Source organism: Rhinolophus hipposideros, assembly GCF_964194185.1.
Source record: "Rhinolophus hipposideros genome assembly, chromosome: 23".
Taxonomy (NCBI): domain Eukaryota; kingdom Metazoa; phylum Chordata; class Mammalia; order Chiroptera; family Rhinolophidae; genus Rhinolophus; species Rhinolophus hipposideros.
Genome location: NC_138069.1, coordinates 17,978,590 through 17,998,047, shown reverse-complemented (window position 1 = coordinate 17,998,047; position 19,458 = coordinate 17,978,590). Strand labels below are relative to the sequence as shown.

At 42.3% G+C, this 19,458-nt stretch overlaps 1 protein-coding gene across 3 annotated transcripts in view; it reads right to left on the bottom strand.

Annotated features, from left to right (window-relative positions):
- Positions 1 to 19,458, bottom strand: part of ARHGAP26 (Rho GTPase activating protein 26) — a 446,018-nt gene that overhangs the window by 19,100 nt on the left and 407,460 nt on the right. For 2 of the 3 annotated variants that reach the window (XM_081036347.1, XM_081036348.1), the window contains exon 21: positions 1,316 to 1,426. The exons of the other annotated variant lie outside the window; for it this stretch is intronic. In XM_081036347.1, coding sequence (XP_080892473.1) covers positions 1,316 to 1,426 — 111 coding nt within the window. The remainder of the gene's footprint in view (positions 1 to 1,315; positions 1,427 to 19,458) is intronic. 3 annotated transcript variants of the gene reach the window in all.

The window sequence follows — 19,458 nt, the reverse complement described above, 5'->3', positions numbered from 1 at the left end:
GACTGTGCACAAATTACCTCTCTGTGCCTTAGTTTTTCTCTATAATAGGGTTTCGGCCATTTCTTCTCTCATTCTCATATAAGGATAGAATAAAATGATAGATATAAAAGTGCCTGGAGGAGAATAAAGTAATATTTATATCTGTATATAAATAGCATAGGGTTTTCTTTTTTTAAAAGTGAGACTCAGCTTCATAAATTATTTAAGGCTCTCTGCTGGACCCACCCCTTAGGAAAAAAACCAGTTATGAGAAAAAGATGGATGAGAAAATACTGCCATGGCCCAAAATGCTTATGATACTTATAATTGGGCTTTACATTTTGATTATCTGAAAACAAAGATTAAGTTTGAGAGACAGACATGCTCAGGACACAACAGCGGAGGGATTCTGCAGGGTCTTTATTAATTAACTCTTTTCCTGGATTTAAACACCTTCTTTTCTCCAAAGAACTCAAGTGCAAAGAATTACGCTTGCACGTCATCAGAGCAGGGAAAACTCTAGCATGGCCCTTGGGGAGAAGAAATAGGTCAACCCTCAGAAGGAGGTGCTGCCTGCTCCCAGGAGAGCTAAGGGTGCATGACACATGGAGGCAGAAGCAGGCTGGGAGCACTGCCGATTCCTGGGAGGACATGGAGGGAAGGAGGCAGCCATGAACAACTGAAAGAGAAATCGCTCTGTCTGCAGCCCTTATTCTGTGTTACATTCGTCTCTCTCCTCCTAGTGGTTTGGTCTCAGCAAATATCTAGGTGTCAGTGCTCATGGTCGATAGCCCAACGCCACAAATAAACGTTGCCTGATGCTACTTGATAAAAATGAGGGAAGAAAAGGCCAGTGTGTGTCTCGGCACTGTTCCTTCTGATATTATCTTATACCAAAGCACAGAGAGCCCCATCATTCAGAGCGTAAGCCACACACAGGAGCCCGTTCCGGAGGTGCTCGTTCCACAAACTCCAGGTATCATAGAGTATTAATTCAGAAACCAAAGGAAGGGGTCAGAAGGGTGTGGAAAATGCCATGTTAGTTCATGCAAATGATCCCTCCCAGCTTTGGCTCTTAGGCTGGAAGCACAGGAGGGCATAGGCTGGCCCGCCATTGTCCCTGACTGGCTTTGGGTAAACTGGACCGGGCTGCTCATCATCCGTGATTTTTACCTGGAGTCTTCACGAACCGTTTCTTCTGGCCTGTCAAAAAGCAAGTGCAGGTTTGGATGGCAGGGAACAAATTTGACGAGGAGGCTGAACACTGCATGAAGAGAGGACCAAGCCAATGAGAACAACGGCAGCAACAGAAAACCAAACAAACCCTGCAACAGACCTGATGGGGGATGAGTCGCTGGACGTGGATGAGGTGGGCATAGGGCTGGATGGCGCCGAGAACATGGGCCAAGATGGCGAGAGGGGTGAAGTTGGGCTTGGATTCGGGGGGCTGCAAGACATAACAACCAGAAAACTCGTCAGCACACAGGGAAACCACAACGGGAGCACGGGGGGTTCATGGAAAGCCAGATGATGGAGAGCTGGAGAAGACTAGAACAGCACTGAAGCCTAGGAGGGGTCGTCAGTGCCAAATCACATTTCTCCAGACCAAACCTCCATGTCTTGCAAGTAATGCTGTGCTGTAATTCCCGGGATCATCAACACGTCTCTATGCTCTGCAGAACGACTGCTTTCTGTGACAGGAGCTTCTTTACATCTGTCCACTGGGCCTTCGGCCACCAGTGAAAAGGGCCTGATCCCATCATGTCCGTGAGTTCTGAACCCATATCCGATCACCAGCCTCTGCTGTGGCAGGGCTAGCTTAGAGGTAGCCTGCAGCTTCCACTGCTGCGTGAGTGTAAAGTTGTGTCTCAGCAAAAATGACCACTTTTCTGGGCCACACAGGCCATTCAGCCAGAAAACAATTTCCTGTTTACGTTTTGAACTACATGGGCTGTGTGCCCATCGGAGACCCAGCACTACTGCATTAGAAAAAGGACAGCGGATGGAGGACGGGTCTGGACCCACAATTCTTGGGAGAGGGCTTGCAATTACGGGAAGCGTGCAGTTCCTCTGAGGTTTGCTTTCCAGGTCTATTCTTTCTCTTTTCATGGACTCTGGGCATTTTTGATGCTCAAAGAAAAACCTCTAGAGGGGAAGCTGTGGAAAAAAAAGGAGGAATGGAAACCTTAAATCTGTCATCTTGTTCTTAGATTGGTGGCTGATCAAAAGTTTGGAGAGGAAAGGGTGCAATTACTAAAATATGGTTTAATTTTAATTGGTCATGCTAGTGCTTTGACTTATTTTCACAAATTACACAAACAAACAAACATCGTAGCAGCTCTGTAAAATCATATTAAGTCACAGATAGTGCAAACTAATGACTGAACTAAAACAATGCGGAACCACCTGGCCACAACACCTCTGCCGATGGCTGGACTGTTTGGTCCAAGCACTTTATAGAGGTGAAATGACAGCCAGTCAATCCATGGGACAGCCTTTCTAAGTATAGTGGGATTTAGCGAGAACACATAAATGTCCTACTTGATGGTACATTCTCAATTCAGACGAGAGACCCAATTATGGCCCCAATTACCAATGGTTGTACCATAAATTCCTATGGCAATATATAGTAAAAACCCATTATGTGAGTTCACCAGATATCCTCAGACTAACTGAATGAAACATTTCTTAAATGCCATTGAGTGTATTATATTTCTAGAATACAAATTCCATGAGGCATTGTCCGTTTTGTTTACAGCTGTATCTCCGATGCCTGACATAGTGCCTATAGGTATTCAATGAATAATTACTGAGTAAGTGAATCAAGGAATCTCATTTAACCCACCCAACAAGCCAAGAGGCACCATTATTGTTCCCATTTCACAGATGTGGAAACTTGGGAAGCTTGCCCTGACGATACCCAGCCTATAAGTGACAGGCCCAAGGTTTGGACCCCAAGCTCCTGGCTCCAAGTCCAGGGCTCTTGCTGCCACAGTGTAGCAGGCCTTGCTCTGTTCCTTGATGTTCCAAACTTCTTCACAGAACCAGCCATAGGTAGAAGCCTCTTAACCACTGATTTATGATTTTCCTTTAGATGCCTACCACATTTGTAAAGGAACATGGGAATGCAGCAACAGACAGACTTAATAAGACCCAACACATTGTAAATGGCAACAAAGTCCCCAATCCTGCCTCCAGTCTGATAGTTTCATCCAGCAGATGGAATCCATACAATAGAAGAGATTCAATGCAAAGAGCATGGCTTTCTTCTTTTTCCCCATTAATTCAGCAAAGTCATGGGGCACCTAGTATGATGAGGACAACTGGTAGACTATAACTTAGCCTTTGCCAAAATTCCTAACTTCAAGAGCTTACAATGTATTTGTCCAGATGGAACAGATGAAAAAACAACTGTAACAGATGATAGTAAGATTCATCTGCTGAGGGATAAATTACTCTATTATTAGTTTAGTCTCTGCTCCCACCTGACTTTGTCTCCAGTCCTGGGAGAAAGTGCTGCCTCGTTTCTACTGTGCCATCCTCAGTTTCTTCTGCACTTGCAGCTAGTAAGAAAGGCTTTCTCTGTTCTCCCACGAGATAATGACCTAGCAGGCACCAGAGACCCGGGGATGACTTCCAAAGTGCAGCCTAGCCCAGAACTCGGAACCCAAGTTCTGACAAGGGCCGACTTGGAGGTTCCAGAGAGCAGCCCGGGCCCAGAGGCCTGGACTAATCTCTTCCTCTGGTCAGTGGTTAGCACGGGACAATTAAAAAGTCCTCAGACTTTTTATTTATTTATTCTTTGTGGATTTTTTTTTTTTTTAGTGGCTTTTATAAGTAGGAAACACCTCCAGTTTCCTATTTCATCTGTACCAAGAATTATGCCTTTGGCTAAGGCACAGTTGGGAACACAGTCTGTGAACACAGTGTGGGTTCTGAATGTTTTCTCACGTCCTTGGATATCGAAGTGGTTCTTGGCCACTAGCACAGGGCTGAAATTATCTGGGGGTGCGGTGAGAATGCAGGGTACTCAGAACAGCTATAGGAACTTACTCTTCAATCCCCACGTCAACTGCCACAATATGAACTGTAATTTTTAACAACTAGTAGAATTTCATTTGTTTGCTTGTGTTTTAGTCATAGCAATAACATTTATTTGCTATAAAAGGACCACAGTTTAAAATTTATGACCACGTTTTAGTAGTAACAATAAAATGCATACCCCACAGTACTTCTATGGTTTTTTTAAACTACTGATGGAATTATGCCTTTTGTTTATTTGTGCTTCAGAGTCATATCAAGAAAACTCCCTATCGACAAGACCATTGAACACTTTTATCTACCAGCATGCTTGAGGCCTGTGGCGCCAGAATGATTCTAAACATAAATATGTTCCTCCAAGAACAGAGAGCACATTATAGTTTCGTTTTGATGCAACTCAGAGAACACATAGTTGGGAAATAAGGTGCATAGGGACGATAACAACCCAAGTCTCTTTGTATAATCTTCTAATATCCTTTTCCCTCCAGAAGTGTCTGCTAAGAGGTCACTTAAACAACAGCACCCCTAACAAAATCCAAAACAAAACAGACAAATGAAAAAAAATGGTCAGCTTTCCTATTAGCTCTGAAGCCTCCAATGCTGAATTCTCAAAGTCCTTTTCCACTAATGAGGCCAAAGATAACAGGACAGGAGAAAATAATTTTAAAATTACAATCTTAGCACATGACCCCTGAAGGCCTCTCTGCTGCCCAGAGTCCAGCTGGGAGGATCCGAGCTGAACACTCCAGTACATTTTCTACCCTAAATATTCCTGGGGTCCCACCAGGCCCCCACATCCAAGGCCCAACTACAGCAACGACCGCTGAAACTTTAGCATGAAGGCACATTCCCTTTAGCGTGGAAGGAACACTTGCGCGTCTGACTTGGAGTTAAGGGGCAGGCTTGCACCCGCTTTAGTTTGCTGGCCCACAGCGTCCTCAGGAGTCCAACAATCCCAGTCAGTCCCTCTGACATTCACTGCCCAGTGAAGAAATAACGGCTGAGGGAGACAAGGCTCAGAGGCCTGGCAGCACGCTGGGCTGTGGCTGACAGTTCAAGTACAGGGGGCAGTAATATCATAAGCTTGACACCCTTCTGTGGTGACTCACTTGAATGACTGAACGTCAGCCGTACCGGGCAGGGCTGCCCACAGGCCCCCAAGCTGATCATGAATGTGGCAGACCCTCTCTGGTCTCCACACCACAGTCGTGAAAACCTGAACTGCTACACGAGGAGCAGTAAGCTGACTTTTAAGAAGAAAGCTAATTTCTTTCTTTCTTTCTTTTTTTTTTTAATTCTGATACTCAAAATTTCAGATTGCCTTGTAAGAAATTGAAAATACCCAAAAGCAAGAAAAGTAATAAATTCACATATACTTTATACCACTGAAAATCACTGTTAACATCTTGGCATATTTCCTCACTATTTTTTGGGGGGATGGGGTAGGAAGCAATAATGCTGCATACACAGTTAGTAGCCCTTTTGCACCTAATAAAGCATTTTCCGATATCATTAAATAGCCTTCGATATATTTTTTAAATGGCTACAGGGTATTCTATGGTAGGTTACACTCTGATTTATGTAACTATTCTCTTATTGTGTACACTCAGATCATTATCCCCCTTTAGCCATTATAAATAGTGCTGTAACTCACATCCTTGCTGAGGACCACTGCCTGTCTCCAATTGTTTCCTTAGAGTAAATTCCTGGAAGTTAAATTAGTGGGTCAAAGGCTAGGAGCTTTTTTAAAAGGGTCTTGATACAGCCTGGCAAACAGCTTTTCAGAAAGGTTCTGCTGAATGCGATTCCACCAACAGTATATGGGGATTGCCCCTTACCTCTCACAATGGCCCCCCCCACATGCAGAACTATAATAAAACAAAAATTAGATGGACCCCCTCCCCTCTCCCAGTTCACAAAGATTACCTCAGATTCTATTCTTTCCCAGCATTTCCAATGACATAAAAATGAATATAATTCCCTTCCCGTGTTCTATTTCCATCTGGAAGCAATGTTAATGTTCCAAAAGGCAATCTGCCAAGAAGGTCGTGTGGGCATTCTGCCAAGAAGGAGACAGGCAGATGGACAGAGACAGACAAATACATCCTGGGGATGTTAGAACCCCTGGTCAAATAGTATGGCTGCTTCAAGAGAAAGTAGGAGTGGCAGATGGTTAGCTTGGTGTAGGACTCTCAAAGATCAGACTGAATAAGAGGGATGAGGTACACAAGAGGAGGCAGAGTCTTCAGCCAGTAGCGTACTATGGAGAAGTCACAAAATGGGCGTTTGCTTCTCTCTGCCAGACAGGGGACTGTGATCTGCAGCCCAGGTTCCCAGTCAAGGACCTCAGGCCTGGGCTGGGCTTGTGGGGTTGCTGGCCCAAGGCCGATCCAGTGCTTCCTCAGTGCCCCTTCCCAATGACATGGGAACAGGGACACTGCTATTAAACCCATGGGGGGCTGTGTATATACAGTGTTTCCCCGAAAATAAGATCTAGGAGGACAATCAGCTCTAATGTGTCTTTTGGAGCAAAAATTAATATAAGACCTACTCTTATTTTACTATAGTAAATAGTAAAATATATACTATAAGACCGGGTCATATATGACCGGGTCATATATGATATGATATGATACCCAGTCTTATATTAATTTTTGCTCCAAAAGACACATTAAAGCTGATTGTCCTCCTAGATCTTATTTTCGGGGAAACACTGTATATAATATTTGCCCCCCTCTATAATGAGAAAGAAGAATCCATGAAAACCTATACAATCCTATCTAATCGAATCCCAAATTAGTGAATTCTTCTCCTTGGAAAATATTCCTTTATGTCTTGACTTAAAGTACCATAAAGAGAGACGGGACATCAAACTTAAGCCAGGAAAACAGGAAAACAGGGCCAAAATAATTACAAAACAGGGTAGTGGTGAATCAGAGCATATGACACAAAAACTGATTTTTATTTGTTGAAAATGTGAACACATATATTCTTTACATGTGGTTGCCTAAGCTTTTACAACACAGAAATCCTATACAGGTAACAACCTCCTGAGTTTTCAGTATGTTTTCACTTGACAAGAGGAAAACCTCACATGCCCCCGAGTTGTATAGTTCTGTATTCTTTTCTGACTCTTACTATTCACAGATTCTTTCCCCTCACCTAAAATAATTTAATATGCTTTTTTTTTTTATTCAGACAATGACAGAGTCCCTATTCTTATTTTAATGAGACTAGCTGGTGAAACCCCCTACGACCTTAGCAATTATACACAATTGCTTTTAAAATAGTTTTAAAATAATTTGCTTTCAAAATAGTTCACCTGATCTAAGTGCAGTCATTCTGTATTCCAGCTTTAAAGATTTTCCTAAAGTATAAGTTTCAAATAAATTTTAAGCACAGATGGAGTGTGGTAGGGATGGCAAATATTCCATGATTTAAATAAAATCCAAACTCTTAAAATACGGGATCTGTCATTGCTAAGGGTTCCCAAGACATCATTTGACACTTCTCATGTAGAGTAATACAGAAATATGAAGTAGAGGGGAAAACTCTGGATTGGAAATAAAGATGTTTGGACAAGAGTCCCAATTCAATTGCTTGTTGCCCAGGAAAAAAATCCTCAAGGGAAAGGACCAGCAAAGTTAAATGGGACAAATGCCTCTATTGTGTTCCATGGGCGTAATACTTATTGAGCATAGTATTCTTTCCTGCTAAACCTGAGCGCAGCTCCTCAATCTTTTTCAACACCAGACTTCAGGCATATCAGAATGGGTCCTTAATAAAACGTATATATTCCTTTTCAACTAAAAAAAAAAAAATCACAATTTATAAAGTTATTTGTAAGGAAACACTGAAGCATTTGAAGGGGCACTATAAGGAGTCCCACAGTAACATTTACTATTTCAAAAGATTTGATCGGTTGCTGAGAAATCCCACTACGTCCTTACTATCTTAAACTGAGTGCAGTACAACTGTCATTCTCTATATAACAAAGACATTGTAAAGACAAATTAATTCATTGTAACATGAAAAGAAAAGGAAAGCAACAGAGTTACTACATTCAATCTGCTAAGTAGAGGCGCCATGCCAGTGCTAGGGATATTGAAACACTATTCTTAAAATCTGCAAGCAAGGAGCTGTAACTGCCTCCGGGGATTGAGAATGGGGAACTGGGTGCACAGCATGGATGGGACATTCACTTTTAAATTCTGTATTTGTTTATACAGTTTGAATTTTTAAAATCATGAGCCTATATTATTTTATAATAATAGTGGAAAGCACTCTCCTATAAACGGTGCTAGGATAATTGAATATCTGCATGGGAAAAGTGACACTTGACTCCCTATCTCCTATCAGACCTAACAAATGATTTCCAGGTGGCTTATAGATCTGAATGCCAAACACAAACAATAAAGGTTTGAAAAGAGACTAACTCTAAGTACTGGGAGGGTAGGATTTACCAAACAAGGCATGAAATGTACTAACCATAAAGGAAAATACTGATATACTCAGCTACATTAAAATTAAGAACTTTTATTTATAAAAAGACAACACTAAAACAGAGTAAAAGGCAGCCTACTACATACAAAGAAGCTAAGGGTTCATAAGCAGACTACACAAAGAACTCTCCTACCGATAAGAAAATGACCGACTACTGATTGGGAAATGGGCAAGAAACTTGAACAGGGACTTTTAGAAGAGAAAATATAAAAGAAAAGGTGCTTAATCGGCAGGAAAAGCAGATTAAAGCCACACTTAGATGATCCTGCACCTACTGGAATGACTAAATAGTTAACATCAAAATGCTGAAAAGTGTTTACAAGGGTTCACATCTGGAACTCTTGTACTTGGCTGGAGGAGGGATGCAAATTGCTACACCCACTTTGGACAACAGTTTGGCATTATCTAACGAAGGTGAAGACACCATTCATTCTCTATGAGCCAGCAGTTCCGTTTCCAGACATACACCCTGGATAGAGCACAGAGTGTATGTGTGCACCAGAAGACACATACGAGAATGTGTAGAACACATATTGTTTGTAAAAGCAAAAACTGGAAACAACCTAAACATTCAGCAAAAGTAGAATGGAGAAAAAAATTTTAAATCTTTTAATACAATGGTGCACTCTACTACAATGAAAACCAAGGAACTACAGCTACACTCATGACTCCTAAAACCACTGAGCAAAGGAAGACAGACTCAAAACAATAAAACAAAATAATGTCTTTGAGGGATGCATACAGTTATCCTTACCATTTGGAGACACCGTGTTTGTGAATTCACCTACTTGCTAAAACTTATTTGTAACCCCAGACTCAACACTCCTGGTGAGTTCACAGTCACTTGCAGACACACAAACAAAGAAATGCTCTCGGCCTTCTCGTTTCAGCCTGCTAGTGTTTCTAAGCAAGAAGGCTGTGATGTGCCTCACGGAGAAAACACGTGTTTAACGAGCTTCATTCAGGCACAACTTAGAGTGCTGGTGGTCCTGAGTTCAACGTTAATCAATCAACAATAATATTAAATAAGGTGTTTTTAAACATAAAACAAGGTTACGTGTTGATCAGATGACAAAAATGTCGTGATCAGAAGCTCACAGGAACCTAACCCTACATTTCCCTTAGGAGCAATGCTTCGGTATTCCTTAATTCCGTGGTTGTGGTGACTTCCCTGAACATAACTACTACACATAACAAATATCTGTCTTTAAGAGGTAAAAATTTATATTATAATAAAGGAATTGACGACTGTAAATGTCATATTAGTGGTTACTTGTGTGGGGGAAAGAGGATTATGATAGGGAAGGAAAAAGCAAGAGATGTGGACACCTGTGGGGTCTTGGCAAGGTTGTACTTCTTAACCGTTTTGGTGGTTATGTGGGTGTTTGCCAAATAATAATTTGTTAAGCTGTATATTTACATGTCATGCACTTTTTTAATCTAACAAAAATATCTGCAAATCTCTTAAAGCATATGTATGAACATTAAATATATCAACATATTAACAGAATTCTCTGAGTGAGGAGATGAAAGGTAACTTTCATTCTTTGTGATTTTAAAATACTTTCCACATTTTCTCCAGTTAATATATTTATAATCCTCAAACTAATAAATGTTAGTAGAAGAAAATAATCTCCCTAATCATACAAATGGCTGCTTTTATTCTCTAGCGGAGGGGGCCAAATGACAGCTTAGTTTGTTACACTAATCTGTGGTTTAGGTTGCATAATACAGTTGGAAGCTCCCAGTACAACTGTTTGTACTGTTTCTCTTCTTTTTCAGTCAATCAACCAATATTTATTGAGCACCTTCCATGTCCGAGAATTAACCTTTCCATCCCGGTCGCCTCACTGAAAAATTAGGTTGGCTCTTCTAGAGACTTTTTTATTTTGATGAAGTTATTACAGTAAATGAAAGGTGTCTTCCTTTCACCAGGGCGTGGGGAAGTAGGGGAGGCACACTCTGAGTACGCCGGACAACATATGAATAACACTGGCTGAAAGTCACTGGCCATCTGGCATACTTTTCTATATGGTCTGCTTTCAGGGAATATTTCCTGTTTGGACTAGGGGGAGGAAGAGGAGGGAAAAGGATTTAATAAGAATCTAAATGTCCACTGCTAAAAACAAAGGAGTATCTAAAATTAGCAGTGGCGGCCCAAGATATTGCAGCTTAAAAGGAACCCTGGGGAAAGGGGATTCCTTGAATAAGAAACAAAAATATTAAAACAAAAAAATAAAAAGCACTTCTGCTAAAGTTAATATCCAGGATGATGAAGTCAAACTCCCGCAATTCTACAAACCGTGGTCCGGACACCACAAAAGGCATATGAAGCAGAGAGATAAGGAGAGGTGAACTTTGACTCTCCTCACCACCCGCTCCCCACCTTTGCCCCAAGGAGATAGCTGACTTCCCTCTAATTCCAGCTTTTATTCAATAGTCTAAACATATTGAAAATTGTTTCTGATTTACTTTGATCTACTCAAACATCTTCTGTCCTTCATGTATGTCTCCTGAGCTGGCCTCCTGCCCTGGGGGACCATGCACACAACCTGCATTCGCCCTATGACCGTGACCTACCACAATGGCTGGTTCAGGCTGCCGAGGAGGAATACCGTCTCACTAGGCCTCGTGTTCATTGGGTTCTGAGGAGCTTATTGACTCGACTGGAAAAAACTTTAAATGATTTTCCAGCAAAGTCACCCTTTCCAGTGGAGGAGGGGGGAGAGTTTTAACATCTGTGAATAAAAACATGCCAAAGGAAAATGATTTTTATATTCTCTAATTCTTGAACTCCAATACCCAACACCCACTGAAAAGTCAACGAAAATAGACACAGCCAAACACCACTAATTCTGATCCCCAAATTAAACTTTCTATTGTTTTCCAAAGATGAGGTAGAGCCAAATTACCCTGGTAATCTTCCCATTACTAGGCAGATTGACAGTGTAAATAAGGTTTTCAACACAGACACTTAAGAGGACCATTCTTCGGGATCATTTCAAATCATCATGCATTTCAAACGCAAATCTGATCATGTCATTTCTCTGCTTTAAACAGAGAACACTCCCCTTGCTCCTAGGACGAAGACCAACATCTTTTAACTGAGACTCACATAAGACTCTCTAGCCGGGGTTCCTTGCCTGTCACCATTCCAATCCATCCTCCTGCATATTGTAACTACACGAACCTCAGAACCACATTGCTTAATAACTATCTGCTGAATGAATAGCAATTTCCTGCTCATAACCTCCTTATTACCTACTGCATGTAGATGAAATCTCCTACCCCAGTACAGTGGAATATGTATAATAGTTATAGCTTATTACTGCCCACCAGTTTTCCCACTGAGGTGTAGAAGTTCTTCTCCACCCCATGTGATAAAGGTGGGTCCAGCGCCCCACCGATTTCACTGCAGAGGCAGGCACGTGAACCAGGGTGGCTACTCAGTGTATCCCTTCCCTCTGGCTACAGAGATCGGGTCGAGAATGAATTATTCAACGGATCCAGTTTGTCCATGAGGTCTAGTGTATGAATGCTCTTCTTTTGGATGCAAAACCTACATGCCCTGGCTGAGGGCGACCAGAGCTCTTTTTCCCATCACATGACAAACATCTGTCTGCAAGTGAACTTTTAAAAAAATAAATAAATGAAGGAGGAAAGAAGAGCCAAGTAAAATAATAATTTGGGCTCCTGGATCCAATTGTGTTTGAGGTTAGATCCACCCTGAGATTTCCCCAAATTGTAAATTTATAACTTCCACTTTTTCCTCAAGCTAGTTGGGTTTCTGTCATTTTAAGGTCTTTCACAATATGGCCCCAATGCTCTTCTTGCACACACTACTTGTCTTCATGTCTCCGGTGCTCCCCAGGTCAGCACAATTTTCCTTTAAGGGCCCGACAGTAAATATTTTAGACTTTGTGGACCAAGAGACAAAATTGAGGCTGTTTATGAGCAAAGAAAAGCCTCCGAAGCTGGTCCACTTGTGCCATCTGTTATAAGGGAAACTAGAAACCACCTGTCTGTCTGCCTGAGCTCTGCTCTTATCAAGGAAGTTGTAATTACCTCTTTGGTGAAGGATTTGAATCATTACAGCAAATCCCTTATTCAGCACATATTGTATTAGAAAGGCATTTGGATCCTAAAAACCAGCGTTTTTCTCCTCTCTCCCTGTAAAGGTGCAGTAACACCTCGGCTACGCAGAAAACTGGCAGAGTGAATTCTGCTTTAGCCTTGTTTGTTACTCAATGACAAATATTGACCGAACAAATATGTACTGCGCACCTACTACAAGGCAGGTGCTGCTGTTGCAGAGGCACTGGGGACAGGGCAGAAAAAAGTGTAGCGAAGCTTCTGTTCTCAAGCAGGTTACGTTCAAGTACAGTGAACTGCAGGGTAGGGTGGGAGGGCACAGGCTGGGTGAAGGGAAATACAGCAAAGCTTCTATTTGCAATTTTTAATCTGATCCTTGTAAGATTTGTATTCATGTGTTTTCTGGTGTGTGTAATATAACCATTAGCAAGGTAGGTATACACTTTATAAATAAGTAAATAAAAACAACCAACACATATGAGAGGTATATGCCCCAAATATTTTTCTGATAATATTTCGATCATTTCAGTGATCACAATAGTTTAAGAAACACTTTATTGCGTGTATGTGTGTGTGTAAGTAACAGGCAAGTAAACGACCAAATGATTTCATTTTAGATGGTATTAAGAGCTATGAAGAAAATAAAAGTATTAAAAGCAATGAAGCAGGGCAGTGTGAAAGCAAGTGCCTAAGTGGGAGAGAGAGGGTGGGAGGTGATCTGTATTCTGTGGATGGGCCTCGCTTCTTTCAGGAATAACATCTGAGCTGAGACCTCAACAAAATAGAACGTTCAGGGTTCATTCGCTTAAATGCCAGGGCATCTTTTTATTTTAACCATTTGGGGACTAAAACAAAAATTAAGGCCCATTTCCTCCTAAACTCCCTCACAGTCTTTTTGCTTAATCATAGAGCTTTTTCCCAGAATACTGTGTGAACTTAATGGAAAGGGTCCTAATTTGAAGGAAAAAAAATATATTGAAAGAAGATCAGTAACAAACGCCATCCTGACTGCAGCACAATTCCCAGCAGTGGCTGGGGACAGCAAAACATACTTCTCCTTCAAGAAATTGTGTCCTGGTAAAGCCAAAAAGTCATTCTGTTCGGGAAAACAAATGTTTGCCTTTGGAATGACGTTTCCATGAGCCCTTTAAAAAGTATGTTCCTTGTTCCTTTTCAGTAGAAAGACATTAGATAAGCCACAAACAGACAAACAGCCTGGAGACTACCCTTCCTGCGTGTGAGTTGCCACATCTCTAGGTCTCAATGGACCAAGCACATGGTTAAATGTCTAGTTATCACACCTCCTTTTTCTAGGTCACTTTGACTTTCACTACCCGAGGTATAACATCTCTGAAGTTCTACTCACTTTTGGTCAATATATTTATGTCAATTCACTTACAAAGTTATTCTGTGTTACAAACCCATTCGGTTCCCTTCAGAAATCACCAGTCTATATTTCAAATACACCCATCCGAAACGTGAAAACAAGCCTTCTCCAATGGCATCCCCCAATGCCCACACCATGTCTCTGTTAGCTTTTCCTTTTTACCATCACCCAGGCTTATTGTGACAAAATGGTACTCTGCATATACTTAACCTTCTGTCCCTCTCCCAGGAAACTACGGAAAGGAAAGAAAAATCCCCCAAGGGAAGAGTACAGCAAATCACAATTCAGCAAACGACAAAAATGAAAGGAAATAAAATGCGTCTTCCAAAGTGAAAGGGCCTCACACCATCAAGTCATTAAAGGTGGTGGGTTAGTTTGGGGCCTAAAAAAATCTGTATTTTTAAAATGCTGTCCCTGCTCCTCCCACCCGAGCGGTTCTGGTAAGTAAGGAGAGAAGGGAACCACTGATTCTTGGTTTCTGCAGGGTTCCACGTCAGCTTTGAAAATTATTGGGAAACGTGAAGATACCAGGTGTTTAGTAGCAAAACACCTTTGTGATTATTTTGTTCCTTTAAAAAAATTGATTTATTTGCATTTATTTTCTTACTACTTTTGGCTTGGCAAATACATGTAAACATATCTATTGAATTAATAAGGTCTCAGTGCTGATCTGTGATGTGGTCCCAAGAACTGAAGGAGTTCTGAGAAGAAATGGATCAGTTTAAGCGGGAGCAATTTGGGAAAGCTTCCCTTGAGTTAGAGTGTGCCCATTTTCCATTTGGGGTTTAATACTAAGGAGGCTGTGGTCACCCTTGCAGCTGAGAAAGAAGAGTCAATATCGAGGACAAACTGAGCCCCCACTCCACGGAGACAAGATGCAGCAACAGCACAAAGCCTCACCTGTAAAGGACCAGCTCCCACTTTGCACAGAGTGTGTAGGACACGCCAGGCTCTGGGTCGAGCATTTTCTGTCATTGACTTGTCCTAATAACCCTGCGAGGGCTGCCCTGACTTTGCAGAGGGGTAAACAGAAAGTTGGAAGAGGTGAGTAATTTCCTAAGAGTCAGAAAGCGGTGGTGCTGGGCCTGAGTCCAGGCAGCCTGACCCCAGAACTCAGGCTCTTGTGGATGCCTTTGCCGCGCCTGTCGTCTGGCCTCCCCACCGCGGCTGCCTGATAAGGGTCCAGCACACGTCTCTCCCAGGCCTGCTCGGTAGAAGGGGCCGGGCCAGAGAAAAACAAAGCGAGCCGACTTAAAGGGGATTTACCTGAGTGCCCTAGAACTTGTTGGGACACGTGAAAACCCAGTCCAAGATTTCATTAACACACATTGAATAGAAAAATAACAAAAAATGGTTTGGAAGTTCCTTAGTACTTTCATGGTTTGTCTGTTTTCAGAGAATACCTGTCATATTTAAATAAACAGACTTCTAAATGAAAACAATTACTCCTCTAACGAGGACTCCATGCTCTTAAGAATAGTGAGGGACTTAACAGTTAAGTACAGGAGTCTGGGACCAGACAGCCCCCCTACCCAATGCTGGTGGGGATAGTGGTTCTGCCACTTACCGGCTAGCCGTGTGCCCTTGGGCAACATAATTTCTGTCCCCCTCATTTTCCTTCCCTGATTAAAATGGGGATGATTAATAATGATTATACATCATAGGATTGGTGAGAATTAAAGGAGATCATACATGTAATATACTTAGTATATTAACGCTTACATGCAGGTAAGTGTTCACTAAATGGTAGCTGCTATGATTAGGATATGCTTGGCTTGTCCTGAAAAAAACAGTTCTTCTATTTTAAAATGAAAAGTGGCCTTAAGGACTCTGTACTTATACCATCCAGAAATCCTAAGGCATTGATCCAGACAGAAGTGAAAATGAAGAGAAAGCCGTACCACCATCTTACCAAAAAGAGAGAGAGAAAAAGTAATAAGCCTCAAGTTCTAGGGCTTTCATCCTAGAATAATTTTCCCTCTTAGCATAGCCCTGTTACCTGTGTCTGCACAGCAAAGCCCCCAAAGGAAAACACACAGAGGCAAGTTCACAGGCGCTCAGGTTGTGTTACCAGTGGCAGATAGGTACACAGGTATCAAATAACCTGTGCCCAGAGCCCAGAATTTCACGTTCAAATGGAGCTGTCAATGCTGAGCTCTGGACCTTAATTAAGCCCAGTCTCTTTTTGCAGGGCAGGCCAACAATAGACGTCTGTTTTTCCACTGTCTTTGTCAGAGAAAAGTTGGTGGTGTCACTAGCAGGCTTGACGTTGCAGAAAACGGGCCTGGGAAGAAGGGAGGACGGGCGCTACCCCCCAGCCCACCCTCATTCTGGGTGTGTTGGTGGAGAGGACCTGAATTCCAGGGCGCCCCTGTGGACAGCTTCCTGAGAAGCCCAGGTGGAGAGGGCAGCTAGGGGGACAGAGTGGTGGGTAGCATTTCTCCCTTGGGGTGGGTCTTCCTCCAAAGATGATGCCACTCTCTTCCAAACAGTGCAGCACAGGTTTCATGCAAAGGAAAGGGATACCAGGGATGCCGTTGCTCACGCTAACCCTGTTCTGCAAAGGTGAGCAGTACGGAGCTGCCAGCATCCAGGGGACCTGGGAGGCTGCGCTGACCATCAGGCCTTGCACATCAGCACACAAGGCATCGCTGAATGTCCTGCGGCACGTGGGCCACTGCAGCAGCTTCTTTTCCTTCTAAGGGCCTGTCACCATCTAACTTCCCCATTCCCTGCCCTCACTTCTGCCAGGAGACTGCAAACTGGCTCTTTCAACAGGGGGGGCACCTTTAGGAAGACAGGCCTGCAGAAGACTCATTGAGAAACTTCCAGCACAGCATGTGGAAAGAGCAAGGGTGTGGAGGCAGGTGGAGCGAGGGTGGGACTCCTTAGGACCCCACCTCGCTCTCCTCAGGGGAAACCCAGAGGGAAAGGTACCCCAAAGAGCCTTTGTGAGGACTGCATGAGTCGGCGTCCACAAAGAGCTGGCACCACGTGTGGCACACAGAAAGTGCCCCTGACAGAACAGCAAGGACTGACACTGACAGAATTTGCTAGACTAGTAGAGTGAAGGAAAGGAGTACATCACTAAGCGAAGCTAACCAGGAAAAGAATGCCAGGGCTGTGTTTCATTCCAATATTCAAGCCAGCTTACTTTCTCTCCTCCCCCACTTTGTTTCTGGTTAAAAAAGGGGGGGGTCCCATAATACATTTTTAATGCATAATAAATATTTATTTAAAATACAGAAATAAAATTCATTTTTTCTGTTTCTAGCTATCAATGCAATTCGTACTCAATGTAGAAAAAAAAGAAACAATAACAGGCAAAAACCTAAACTAAACAAACCTCCCCCCCCCCCCGCCACATTAAAAAGAGAACTACCATGTGATCCAGCAATTCCATCTCTGGATATGTATCCAAAGAAAATGAAAACACTAATCCAAAAAGATAGCCCCATATTCACTGCAGCATTATTTACAATAGCCAAGACATGGAAACCATCTAAGTATCCATCAACAGATGAATGGATAAAGAAAGTGTGGTACATATAGACAATGGAATATTATTCAGCCATGTAAAAGAATGAAATCTTGCCATTTGTAACACCATGGATGGAAGACCCTGAGGGCACTAAACTAAGTGAAATAAGTCAGACAGGGAAAGACAAATACCCTATGATCTCACTTATATGTGGAATATTTAAAAGAACAACGAAAACAAAAACATCTGACCTCACAAATACAGAGAACAGACTAGTGGTTGCTAGAGATGCAGGTGGGGGGTGGGTGGGTGAAATGAGTGAAGGGGGTCAAAAGGTACATACTTCCAGCTATAACATAAGTAAGTCACAGGGATGCAATATACGTCATACAGACTGTAGTTAATAATACTATATTGCATATTTTAAAATGACAAGATCTCCAAGAAAATTATCACAAGAAAAAAAATGCGTAACTATGTACTCGTATGGTGATGGATGTTAACAAGAGGTATTGTACTCGTTTTGCGATATATACAAATATTGAACCATTCCGTTGTACACCTGAAACTAACATAATGTTATATGCCCAATTGTACCTCAATAAAATAAAGCAAAACACAAAACTGAAAAAAAACAACCATCAATATTCCTGCCTTAAGGTACCACTGTTAACATGCTGGTAACTGTTGTAGAACTTTTCTATGCGTACACCTGCATCCATTTTGTTTTGTGCACTAAAATGGCACTGTAATTTATATCATTTTTTTATTTTGCTGTTTTCAACAAAGTAGTTAATTATGAAAATATTCCCATGCCATTAAAATTTATCAGCAACATAATTTTTAATAGTTGCATTGTAGTCTATGGGTGTGTGAAGACTACAAAATCAGCACCATTGTCAGACATTTATAGTCTTTCTTTCTTTTTTTTTTTTTGCTATTATGAATACTAAGGGGTAAAAGTCCATCTACATTTCCATATACCTGTAATTATTTCCTTATGGTAAATACTAGACATGCAACTGCTGAGTCAAAGGGTTAGCCCACCTGAAGGCTTCTGACCCGGGTTTCCATGCAGCACCCAAGAAAGATCACGCTGCTTTATATCCAGCCACAGTGGGGGCAATGAGGCCACACACATGTTCCTTCTACCCCACCTGCTTTGGTCTCTTGCGTATATGGATTTTGTTGCTTCTGTCAAATGAGCCAATCGAGACTCCTAAGAGAAAAATGGGGCTGAGCTAAACCATTCGTCCAGAATAAAGGAGAGCTCTAATGGGAGACCGCTCCGAACCACTGCCGTGTTTCGGAACAAGGGGGTGGCGGGGAGAAAGCCTCTTCTTCTGTATTGAGAATTACTGGCTTCCTCCGTACATCAGTCGACAAGTCAAGGCTGAACAATGGATCACAGCGAGGGGATGAACGAGCCTATATGTAATGGGGACACAGGCTGAGCGCAAATGTCTGTACTGACACCCCCATCACACCTCTGGCTGCGATGCTGGAGACACTCTGGCAGGTAAAGTGTCATTTCATAACCTCATGGAGTCGAGGGGGAATGGTCCTTGTGCACTTTTTTGAGGACAGAGAAAGAAGATGCGACAATAAGCTAATTTGGGTTGGAGACTCAAATATTTGTTATGAGCATTTCCATTTCAGCTAATTAAAAAAAGGCATTCTTCACCACCCGCTCGCCCCATTCCCAGGAAGGGACAGCTGGCATTTGGAGTTGGCAAATTCCTCCTGAAAGATCAATGTTGTCTCTGTATTTGATAGACTGATCTGGTCTCAGGTTTATTTCTTGAAACAGATTATGGCCTATTCAGACTGTCAGCGTGTGCACACACATGCTGCTTTCCCTTAACCCTCTTCTGTGACACTTTCAGAATCGGAATGCTTTGCCCCCTTATTCGAGAGGCAGAATTTCTGACCGGGGCCAAAAGGAACTTCAGATGATGTGGCTACCATGGGGAGA